This window comes from Oncorhynchus clarkii, chromosome 17, assembly GCF_045791955.1.
Source record: "Oncorhynchus clarkii lewisi isolate Uvic-CL-2024 chromosome 17, UVic_Ocla_1.0, whole genome shotgun sequence".
NCBI lineage: Eukaryota > Metazoa > Chordata > Actinopteri > Salmoniformes > Salmonidae > Oncorhynchus > Oncorhynchus clarkii.
In genome coordinates, this window is record NC_092163.1 from 35,883,697 (window position 1) to 35,897,125 (window position 13,429).

The 13,429-nt window shown below is 40.5% G+C and overlaps 1 protein-coding gene across 1 annotated transcript in view; it reads right to left on the minus strand.

The window, feature by feature from the left end:
- Positions 1 to 473: 473 nt before the first annotated feature.
- Positions 474 to 13,429, minus strand: part of LOC139369423 (uncharacterized) — a 69,775-nt gene continuing 56,819 nt past the window's right edge. The window contains 1 exon segment of the mRNA XM_071108696.1: positions 474 to 796. Within this exon segment, the coding sequence (XP_070964797.1) occupies positions 474 to 796 (323 nt within the window).

Consider the following 13,429-nt stretch of genomic DNA (forward strand, 5'->3'; position numbering starts at 1 on the left):
GTGCTCAGGACCTCAGACTGGGGTGAAGGTTCACCTTCCAACAGGACAACAACCCTAAGCTCACAACCAAGAAAACGCAGGAGAGGCTTTGGGACAAGTCTCTGAAGGTCCTTGAGTGGCCCAGCCAGAGCCCGTACTTAAACCCGTTCTAACATCTCTGGAGAGACCTGAAAATAGCTGTGCAGCAACGCTCCTCATCCAACCTGACAGAGCTTGAGAGGATCTGCAGAGAATGGGAGAAACTATCCATTTTAGAATGAGGATGTAATGTAACAAAATGTGGGTCTGAATACTTTCCAAATGCACTGTACATAGGAAGTGGGTAAAACAATATGTAAACATTGTTAAAGTAACCATTGTTCAATGACTATGTACATAGGGCAGCAGTGTCTAAAGTGCAGGGTAGAGTACTGGGTGGTAGCCGGCTAGTGACTGTGTTTAAAGTTCAAGTCAGGGTACTATGCGGAGGCCGGCTAGTGATGACTGTTTAACATTCTGATGGCCTGGAGATAGAAGCTGTTTATCAGTCTTTCAGTCCCAGGTTTGATGCCCCTGTACTCTCTCTGCCTTCTACAAGGCTGTGGGGTGAACAGGCCGTGACTTTGGTGGCTGAGGTCCTTTATGATCTTCTTGGCCTTCCTGTGACACTGGGTGCTGTAGATGTCCTGGAGGTTAGGCAGTGTGCCACCGATGATGTGTTGGGCTGACCGCACCACCCTCTGGAGAGCCCTACGGTTACGGTTGCCGTCCGTACCAGGTGGTGATACAGCCAGACAGAATGCTCTCGATGCTGCATCTATGGAAGTTTGTGATGGTCTTAGAGCCAAGCTAAAATTTTTTAGCTTCCAGATGTATTTATCCTTTAAAAGGCAGAGTGCTTGCTTGATTGATTGAAAGCTGCCCTGCTTTTTCTTTTCTTCTCTGCAAGTTGGCCCCATGTTTTTTGCTTGAGTGTTGCTGTGCTGAGGCTTGTGTTGTGACTCGTCTACAGTAGCCAAGCAGAGCTCATTTGGAGGTGGCTACTCTAACGTCAATGCAAAATTACCCGTGTTTTCATTCCCCTTACAGTAGTGTGAGGAAGAGCTAGCGTAATGAGCTATTGATTCCGTTGGGTTGTGAGAAAATCCTTTGTAGTGATTGAAAAAACTGACCTTACACTTAAACTGAGCCACCACTCCCGATCAATAGACATTACACCTTCCACAAACCCTGACACACAAATCGATAGCGGGGTATTATCAGGCCGTTGGCGAACACAGGAGATGCATGGGGAATAGGGAGGGACCACATCACTTAGTGCCTGTGTTAGATGGTAATGAGGATGCCTCAATTTAGGTTGGATGGAGAGGGGGAGGTAGTGTCACCTCTCTTCAAAGCCAGTTGATGGAAGGTTTGGGTGACACTAACCACATTTCCAGTTTTTATGCAAGTAAAGTCATACCACATGCAAATAATTATGACAGCTGTGATGGAAACAGGACGTTTCGGTACAATTTTATAAATGCCGACAGATAATTTGTTTGTTCGACTTGGTGGGATCTTTATGTGTCTGTAAAATTAGTTATGCGAGAAATGGCGGTGGAAACGCCTTTATGTGCAAATGTTGGTGTGTGGTCCTCCCACTGTGACTCGGGAAACCATACATTTTAAATTAGGCTACAGATGAAATAAGTTATGGTGAACTTCACAGGGGGGTGAAAGTGATGCTTGATGCTCCTTTCCAATACATGTTGAGGGTCTTATTCTGGTGAAATGATGATCGATGCTTGATTGGCATTTTGACAAATAAAAACATTCACATTCCCCTTCCTAATCTCATCTTGTAGACTAGCCTTCCCACAGAGCCCAACCACACTGTATCTGTGAGCTATTGGCTACAGCATGTGTCTAGACCAGAGCAGGCACATTTGTTAACGTAACATCAGCAGAGTTAAAAATGAGACGGAAACACTTTCAACATTTGATTTTCATTCGGTACATGAAAACCTAAACAAAAAGGTACATTTTGAATGCACTTTGTCATCACACGCGGATTTTTTTCTGCAACAAGTCAGTTTGGTGGAAACACCACTGGTGGGACAGTGCACATATATTTATTTATGCGGATTTTAGAATATTTGCATGAAAATCTGGCACCAATTGGATGGAAACCCAATTCCTGCCATAGAAATTATGCTATGTTGATCTTTACTGACCATGACAAGCATCCAACTTGTAACGTCTGAATTTAATCTGAACTGTTGACTATTATGTTTGTCATGACAGTGTTACATGTATTTCAGTCCGCATCGGGTTATGTCTTGGGACTTGTAGTGACATATTTTCTAAATTCAGCAGCGGTGGATGGGGGGATTAGTTCAGTTAAATGTTTCATTATTAGGCCCTGAATTAATCTTGACTGGCCCTACTTGGGAAACAATAAATGGCACATTATATATACGGCAAAATGTGACATAGATGACCTCGTATGATAGAAATAAGTAAAAGCAATACAATCGACACTTGATTAGTTTACCATCCCTATGAATGTGCTGGTCCTTTCCCAAACAGGCATTTTCCTAGACACCTATGGAATCCCTAAACTGAGAGTATGACAGATGAATCTCCCCACCAGTTTAGGCCCTTAAAGACAGGCCTGATAAAAACAAGGGATGGCACACTTACAGGGATTTCACAGGCCTGTTGCCTTATCATGACAGGTGACAGAGTGGGGACGATCACCTGGATGTCTACTCTCATCCTCCTACGTACGTTTTCAGGAAGTTAAGGAAGTTTTATCCAGGTGTTACTTTGTTGTTTTAGGTTCATTAGGTTGGATCTAGGGATGTTAACGGTTAACTGTTAATCGATTTGACCGGTCATACCTATTGGTTTATAGATTAATTTGCATAATTTTGTGGAATTAAATTGTCCTGTGCATTTCGTTAGATCATGTATCTTATTTATCAAACGTGCATAGCATTGAAAGCCTAGTTTGAGCGGAATAATTTCCCCTGTCTGACAGAAAACGCTGCAGGTCCTTGAACAACACTCCTTGAGCTTTGGGCCAGTAACCGAACAGTTTCCGGTTTGAATACCCGAGCCTACAAGCAGAAAAATTAACATTTTTCTTCCGTTGAAGGAGAGGAGGACCAAAATGCCACGTGGTTAGTGTTCAACATGTTTAATAAGGACAATAAATGTGAACACTACAAAATACAAAACAACAAATGTGAAAAAAACAAAACAGTCCTATCTTGTACAAAGACAGAAGACAACCACCCACAAAACCCAACACAAAACAGGCTACCTAAATATGGTTCCCAATCAGAGACAATGACTAACACCTGCCTCCGATTGAGAACCATATCAGGCCAAACATAGAAATAGACCAACAAGACATACAACATACAACTCAGCTCACGTCCTGACCAACACTAAAACAAAGAAAACACAAAAGAACTATAGTCAGTACGTGACAATATTTTCCAGGAATCATTCTACTATGACTGACCCTGTTATATGCCCAATCATTGCGCAACAATTATAAATGCAATTGCATGTTGAAAACAGAGTTTTGATGGCCACAATTAAATAGAGGAGAATCCCTGCTTTCTATTGCTACAATTTCTATTTCTCACCTCCTAATTGAAGTGCGTCCTCCATTCGAATGCATACAGTAGGCAACTGTAGGCAGGCTATCAGCACATCGCCCATCACTTTGCAATATGAGCTGGAAGCAGTGTGCATTTTGAGAACATATACTTAATTATTTGAAACTTGAACGTTTTACTTCATATTATGAGGCATGTCTTACCATGCTTCAAAGTAGCCTAGCCAAATCCGACCATAGAAACATTGAGGAAATTATTTTATAAGCCGTGGCTGTGAATACGGAGTTTTCCCCCCAACCCCGCCCCTCTGGAAAATTATTTCTCAAAGCTAAGGATCTTCACACACACATGATAGAACGGTCGGTGAACGTCTCCAGAATCGCTGAGCCGGAGGAGTGGTATTAATCCTGCTGTGTTAATTCATACATATACCTCAGTGGCAGTATTCCTTGTGACCAGCAGGTCAAACGAATGACTAAAATGAACGAGTGACCAGAAAAAATACAATTTGTTTTCACAAATTGGGGTCATGACTCTCGAGTTGTTCAAAAACATTAAATAACAGTTTTGACTGCCTCAAATCAAATCACATTTTATATGTCACATGCTTCCTAAACAACAGGTGTAGACTAACAGTGAAATGCTTATTTACGGGCCATTAACAACAATGCAGCGTTTTGCTTGTGTTTAATATGCTTGCCTAAATAGCTGCATGTAACTCAGCAGGTAAGAAGAACATTACATCGCAGGACTGCCTTTTTGTGTCGAGCTTATGTTTGCAATACTGTTACAACAGACAACAACGTTTGTGCGGACGTGTCAATCATGTCTTTTGTGTGCATCTAAATAGCTGCATGAAGACTTTGCCTCCGGGCCAAACACTACGCCACTCCCACAGACGTTAGCTTCTTTCTCCACAATTGGTCTGGATCTGAGGACCTCCCCAACTATTTATAGAACGCAAACACATTCGAACAGTTCTGATTGGTCCCAGAAACCGATGGGTTGGGCCAGAGCCAGAAGACACGTGAGTAAAGCGGCATTTTGAAAATTCGTCATTGACTTTGATACTCTGATTTGTTAGAGATAATCCAATAGCTAATGACTTTGTTTAGTACCACACCCCTCATTTTTGGCATCACCACAAACACCACAAATATGGCAGTCTCAGCTTAAAGTATGTAACAAACAAGGAGCAGCAGAAGAATTTAGTTTGAGTAATCAAGCAAATGTAGCCTAACTCCCCTCCTGAAAAAAGAACATGAAATCGCGCTCACAAATTGCCAACTGAGGAATGCAATAGGTATAGGAGTGGGCATTGGGAGGCAGCTACGTTTTTAAAAATCCTGCACATGCGCAAATATCAAATCCAAGTTTATTGGTCGCGTACACACTTTTGCAGATGTTATCGTAGGTGCAGTGAAATGCTACTGTTTCTAGCTACAACAAATCTATGTATCTTTAGCTACGGCAAATCGGGTTCTAGAAAATCCAGAACAGCAGCCACTCTGTATTTTATCAAGACTTGCTTGTATGCCATTGAAACCAGCATTTCTTTCCTGTGCTATTTGATTTCATATACATTTTATTTCATTGTCCAGAAGCCAAAGGCACAATCCTAGTTATATTAGCAACTCGTCCTTGTTGTTGCATCGTGAAATTATCATTTTTTAAAAAGTTTATAACAAATATTAGAATCTCTGTCACACATGGAACCGCTCGCATCAGGTGCGCTGTTTAGAACAGTGTTTTTCCACGAACGCTGTTTTACATTGGCAGTTGCATGTTCAACAATATAGCCCCTTTGGCTGTTAGAAAATATTCTTGCTATTGTTTCATGTTTCAAATGTCTGTTCCTTGTATGGACGCCTAGCATTTTATGTTGGTCATGTCTTTTTACTCTTTGTAAACAAAATTAGAGTTTCTTAATGAGGTCCCTAGAGTCGGCAGCAAAATTGACCGAAATTTGCATCCCTAGTTGGTTAGTTGTGAAAAACACAGGTTCTTAAATGCATCTGTTACGCATGTTAAATGATCTAAAACATAGTTTTAGGAGGAAATAACATGCATATTCTAAATTAATTGTATATATACTTATAGATTGTATATTATATTTCTGGTTCTTTCTGACCTTTTACCTCATTTGATGATTTTCCATTTAACTAAGTTAAATCACTGATGTTTATTAAAGTTGAATAAAGAGCAGGGATAATAGCAAGAGCAGTGATTGGGTTTTTAATTTTTTATCATCTTATTCAACTGTTACCATGCACCTGCAATAAAGATAGCTCAGATGTGTGAGTGCCTTTTTTTAATATTCAATGCCCGAAACGGTGGATATGAAATGTCAAACATGAACAGTGCCAGAGGTTAAAATGTATTTTTGCTGCATGGTCAACTAATAATGTCATATGCAATTTGTATTGAAATCCACAATAATGTTTATAAAAGCTTATTGTTGAGTTCTGGTCATCTTTCTTAGGTCCAAGTGGACAACTCTTGAAGTTACAGCTACTGTACTATATCTTTCTGCATAGAGCTGGGCACACCAGATTTGTCACTGTTGTGTATAATCAATCCACCTCCACAACCATAGTTAAAATAATAGCCTTTTCGGCCAGTACTCCTGTGCAGCAGTTGTACTGTATCTCTTCCCCTCTCAGACTATGACCCTTAAAATAGAGTGATTTATGGAGATGAAACATTGTGAACAGAAAGTATTTTTATTTGATTGATTTAACCCTTATTTTACCGGGCAACTTGCCGAGAACACGTTCTCATTTACAGCAACGACCTGGGGAATAAGGACGGGGGAGAGGAGGGGGGATGATTAGTTGACCATGATGGTATTAGGGCCAGATTGGGAATTTAGCCAAGACACCAGGGTTAACACCCCTACTCTTACAATAAGTGCCATGGGATCTTTAGTGACCACAGAGAGTCAGGACACCCGTTTAACGTACCATTCCAAAGACGGCACCCTATACAAGGCAATCATTGCCCTGGGGCATTTTAACCAGAGGAAAGGGTGCCTCCTACTGGCCCTCCAATACCACTTCCAGCAGCACCTGGTCTCAATAACAACTTTGAAACATTGTGATCAGAAAATAACAATAATTTGAGGATTTTTGTCATAACAGAATCAAATTCAAACATAAGAAAAGGTAGCCCCTTAACTGACACACTATGCCAGCATTTTGAATGAGAAAATATCTTGACAAATCAATTTATGACTATGTATTTTTACAATTTCTTTAATGCTAGGATACATTTACCATTGGCGACAGTCGTTGTACCTCAAGTCAACAAATAAAATGCTCTCGTCCCTCACCTTCTCTTTGTAAGGGACCCCTCTGAGAAAATGTTTTTACTACCGTACTTTAAGGAAACAGAAAGAGAGGCAAAGACGGCCTTTAGCAGCTCAAGCCACGTGCAGTGACTGAACAACGCTGTCGTTGTTGTTTATTCTTTCCATTTCCCCACTGAGCGTGTGTGGATGTAACTCCCAGAGTGTTTGGTGTGTGTGTCCCGTGGCAATATTTCAGAGTGTTTGACTGATGGCGCATTGAGGCGGGACAGATGGACGTGCGGTGACAGATTGACTGTGCCAGGGCCTGACACAAAGCCATTCAGCCCATGGTAATGATAGATGCGGAAGCTAATTTTAAACACCATTAACTAAATTAACGCCGTCAGAGCGTTAATTCACTAACTGGGACACAGTTGCTGGGTTAAGAAAACACCTGCGGTCACCTCTGTCTGCCTGTGTCTCGCAGCCCATCCACATACATTCAATAATGTTACTATACCATGATGGGTATTCATCATTAAGCATATGTAAGGCGACAGAGGACAAGAAGAGATAGTGTTCCCGAGACAGACGTTTAGGACGCCTTAGGACATAGTCGTTTTGGTGTAGGCGACACGTTTTTTGGTTGGACAGCTAGCCTCCATATATATCAGGTTTGATTGCTCCAGCTCTAATGATGCATGGTATAGAGCAGGTGTTTCTCAATCCATTCCTGGGGTATAGGTCAGCCTACAGCTCTTCCTCTTACTAAAACAACACGTCTTCAAAACCCAAACTTTTCCATCCTATTCTCACCACCACTGCAGGTTTGACAGAGTTGATGGCACGCCAACAGCAACCAAAAGATGCTTGATCCCACTTAAGCATAAACAGAGTATGAATTGTTACAATGTCTCTGCACAAAAAAACGCACCCCTTCCCAGGTCTATGATGGGCTACATCTGAGAAGGAGACAGAGAGGGGAAGATAAGTATCTTTCTGCTCGACTCTTTCATCACGCCATGGATGATACGAGTTTGAGCCTTTTCACACTACTGAGCAGAGCTAAGGAAAACCGAACTGAGCTGTACTGTACTGTGCTGGGCTGGTTTGTTTTGACAATAGGTAGAATGTAAAACTATGAAACAGTTATAGCTAATGAATTGAAGTACCATTGATCCTGAGTTTCAGTCTGCTTTTCCAAAACTTTCTGAGTCGGGTATTGATGCTCTCTCTCTCTGTTTCTCTCTCCCTCTGCCTTGGGACTCTATGCAAACCAGTTATCCAGTGCCTCATTATCCCACCAATCAATGGGCTCTCAGATGTTGATTGGTGTCTGTGACTTTGTTATCCAGTCCATGAAAATCCCCATTGGCTTCTGAGGTCGGTCCATGCATGCTAATCTATGATAGAGGAATAGCAAACTGCAGACTATCAGCTTTGAACAGGACCTTATACTTTGCTACTTCTTGATAACACATAGGGGTCAAAGCAGCTTGTATCAAACAAAACTGCAGATGGTGATTGAGTTAGTGTCTTTAGGATGTACTTTTTGACACAGCATATAAAGTCCTTATTAAGGAGTACTTATAGTCGAGTTATTCAAGAGCATAACCTGTATATTACATTGACTTGGAAGAGTAACTACATTCAACCTTGTGTTAAGGTCACACCCAGGCTGCTGATGTTTATTGATGTTGCTAATTTAGTTTCCGTGATGAAGGGACAACCTCCTGTGCTCTGTAGACAGCTGACAGAGGGGCGGCACTGCATGACAAATGGCCGAGACAAAATGTCTGGCAGCTCTGTAATTACTCTCATCTTCTGCTGATTAAAAACAAATATGGCTACTTTAAAGCTAACTTGGGGGTTGATGTTACTCATACACTTGATTAAATATTATTACAAGGGTATCCTTAAAGATGCACTCCGGGATCTTAAGCACAATAGATTTTGAACATAGTGCACACATTGCTAAATTCATATATTATAGGAATTGCAAAATCCGTAACATATCACACAAATTGGACGACTTGGTACACGACTAGAGAGTGCATCTGTAAAATGAAATGATAAAAACACAATGGTTTTAAATGGGCATAGCAATAATATACAATATACACCATTAACATAAAGCATAATAATATACACCATCATCATATTGCATAATAATATACACCATCACCATAAAGCATAATAATATACACCATCATCATATTGCATAATAATATACACCATCACCATGAAGCATAATAATATAAACCATCACCATAAAGCATAATAATATACACCATCACCATAAAGCATAATAATATACACCATCACCAAAAAACATAATAATATACACCATCACCATAAAGCATAATAATATACACCATCACCATAAAACATAATAATATACACCATCACCATAAAGCATAATAATATACACCATCACCATAAAACATAATAATATACACCATCACCATAAAACATAATAATATACACCATCACCACAAAGCAAAATAATATACACCATCACCATAAAGCATAGTAATATACACCATCACCACAAAGCAAAATAATATACACCATCACCATAAAGCATAATAATATACACCATCACCATAAAACATAATAATATACACCATCACCATAAAGCATAATAATATACACCATCACCATAAAACATAATAATATACACCATCACCATAAAGCATAATAATATACACCATCACCATAAAACATAATAATATACACCATCATCATAAAGCATAGTAATATACACCATCACCATAAAGCATAATAATATACACCATCACCATAAAGCATAATAATATACACCATCACCACAAAGCATAATAATATACACCATCATCATAAAACATAATAATATACACCATCACCATAAAGCATAGTAATATACACCATCATCATATTGCATAATAATATACACCATCACCATAAAGCATAATAATATACACCATCACCATAAAACATAATAATAATATACACCATCACCATAAAGCATAGTAATATACACCATCACCATAAAGCATAATAATATACACCATCACCACAAAGCATAATAATATACACCATCACCACAAAGCAAAATAATATACACCATCACCATAAAGCATAATAATATACACCATCAACATAAAACATAGTAATATACACCATCACCATAAAACATAGTAATATACACCATCACCATAATAATATACACCATCACCACAAAGCATAATAATATACACCATCACCACAAAGCATAATAATATACACCATCACCATAAAGCATAGACTCAAAATGTTACTGAGGCATTACCACCTACATGAGTATGCCCATGTATTTTATTGTACAAACAATTTTGTGTACATGACTTTGAGGGAGGTCACAGAACAATAACAAGGAGAAATGCATTCAGGAAATCAATGGCTCCATTGACACCGGCAGTATTATGCTACTGTGAATCTGTGGCATTTCATACATCACAGCAATCGATCATGCTGTCTCGGAATAGTGGTGGGTGGCTCGGTGGATGTTGAAGGAGCTCTCACTTCCTCCATAACCAATAAATATTATATTGCAAAACAGCACTTTCAATGTATTTGTTTGAACTGTGTTTAAATACAGCCCCTGGGACAAAAAAATTATTTTATAATTGCCTCCTCATATATTTTTACGATCAATAGCCAAGTCGTATCAACTGCTTTGCTATTTGTTTGCAGGTTGGCATTTATTGGGATGACTCACGTAGTGGAGGTAGCTCTGCAGGGTGATCACTAGCTGGCAAAGCAAATAAGTCACAAAATCTGATTTTAAACCTAACCGTAACCTTAAATAAAACGCTAATCACACTGCTAACCTTATGCCTAACCCTAACCCAAAATGAAGACCAGACAGCTAATTATTGTTTATCTTTTTTTATATATACAGTAACAGTTAAAAGTTTGGACATACCTACTCATTCAAGGGTTCTTTATTTATTTATTTTTTTCTACATCAAATCAAATCAAATGTATTTATATAGCCCTTCTTACATCAGCTGATATCTCAAAGTGCTGTACAGAATCCCAGCCAAAACCACCAAACAGCAAGCAATGCAGGTGTAGAAGCACGGTGGCTTGGAAAAACTCCCTAGAATGGCCAAAATCTAGGAAGAAACCGAGAGAGGAACCAGACTATGAGGGGTGGCCAGTCCTCTTCTGGCTGTGCCAGGTGGAGATTATAACAGAACATGGCCAAGATGTTCAAATGTTCATAAATGACCAGCATGGTCAAATAATAATAATCACAGTAGTTGTTGAGGGTGCAACAAGTCAGAACCTCAGGAGTAAATGTCAGTTGGCTTTTCATAGCCGATCATTAAGAGTAACTCTTCTGCTCCTGCTGTCTCTAGAGAGTTGAAAACAGCAGGTCTGGGACAGGTAGCACGTCCGGTGAACAGGTCAGGGTTCCATAGCCGCAGGCAGAACAGTTGAAACTGGAGCAGCAGTCGGCCAGGTGGACTGGGGACAGCAAGGAGTCATCATGCCAGGTAGTCTTGAGGCATGGTCCTTAGGGCTCAGGTCCTCCGAGAGAGAGAAAGAAAGAAAGAAAGAAAGAGAGAAATAGAGAATTAGAGAGAGCATACTTAAATTCACACAGGACACCGGATAAGACAGGACAAATACTCCAGATATAACAGACTGACCCTAGCCCCCCGACACATAAACTACTGCAGCATATATACTGGAGGCTGAGATAGGAGGGGTCAGGAGACATTGTGGCCCCATCTGATGATACACCCGGACAGGGCCAAACAGGCAGGATATAACCCCACCCACTTTGCCAAAGCACAGCCCCCACACCATTAGAAGGATATCTTCAACCACCAACTTACCATCCAAGACAAGGCCTAGTATAGCACACAAAGATCTCCGCCACGGCACAACCCAAGGGGGGGGGCGCCAACCCAGACAGGAAGACCATATCAGTGACTCAACCCACTCAAGTGACGCACCCCTCATCGGGACGGCAATGGAAGAGCACCAGTAAGCCAGTGACTCAGCCCCTGTAATAGGGTTAGAGGCAGAGAATCCCAGTGGCGAGGAGGGAATCGGCCAGGCAGAGACAGCAATGGCGGTATGTTGCTCCAGTGCCTTTCCGTTCACCTTCACACTCCTGGGCCAGACTACACTCAATCATAGGACCTACTGAAGAGATGAGTCTTCAATAAAGACTTAAAGGTTGAGACTGAGTCTGCGTCTCTCACATGGGTAGGCAGACCATTCCATAAAAATGGAGCTCCATAGGAGAAAGCCCTGCCTCCAGCTGTTTGCTTAGAAATTCTAGGGACAATTAGGAGGCCTGCGTCTTGTGGCCGCAGAGCACGTGTAGGTATGTATGGCAGGACCAAATCGGAAAGATAGGTACGAGCAAGCCCATGTAATGCTTTGTAGGTTAGCAGTAAAACCTTTAAATCAGCCCTTGCCAGGAAGCCAGTGTAGGGAGGCTAGCACTGGAGTAATATTATATATTATTTTGGTTCTAGTCAGGATTCTAGCAGCCGTATTTAGCACTAACTGAAGTTTATTTAGTGCTTTATCCGGGTAGCCGGAAAGTAGAGCATTGCAGTAGTCTAACCTAGAAGTAACAAAAGCATGGATACATTTTTCTGCATCATTTTTGGACAGAACATTTCAGATTTTTGCAATGTTACGTAGATGGAAAAAAGCGGTCCTTGAAACAGTCTTGATATGTTCATCCAGAGTAACGCCGAAGTCCTTCACAGTTTTATTTGAAACGACTGTACAACCATCAAGATTAATTGTCAAATTCAACAGAAGATCTCTTTGTTTCTTGGGACCTAGAACAAGCATCTCTGTTTTGTCCTAGTTTAAAAATAGAGAGTTTACAGCCATACACTTAATTATTTCTGGAACACAGGCTTCCAGCAAGGGCAATTTTGGGACTTCACCATGTTTCATTGAAATGTACAGCTGTGTGTCATCCGCATAGCAGTGAACGCTAACATTATGTTTTCGAATGACATCCCCAAGAGGTAAAATATATAGTGAAAACAATAGTGGTCCTAAAACAGAACCTTGAGAACCTTGTAGAATAATAGTGAAGATATCAAAACTATGAAATAACACATATGGAATCATGTATTAACCAAAAAAGTGTTAAGCAAATCAAAATACAGAATATTTAGATTCTTCAAAGTAGCCACCCTTTGCCTTGATGACAGCTTTGCACACTCTTGGCATTCTCTCAACCAGCTTCACCTGGAATGCTTTTCCAACAGTCTTGAAGGAGTTCCCACATATGCTGAGCATTTGTTGGCTGCTTTTCCTTCACTCTGTGGACCAACTCATCCCAAACCATCTCAATTGGGTTGAGGTCGGGTGATTGTGGAGGCCAGGTCATCTGATGAAGCACTCCATCACTCTCCTTCTTAGTCAAATAGCCCTTACACAGGCTGGAGGTGTTTTGGGTCATTGTCCTGTTGAAAAACAAATAATATTCCCACTAAGTGCAAACCAAATGGGATGGCGTATCACTGCAGAATGCTGTGGT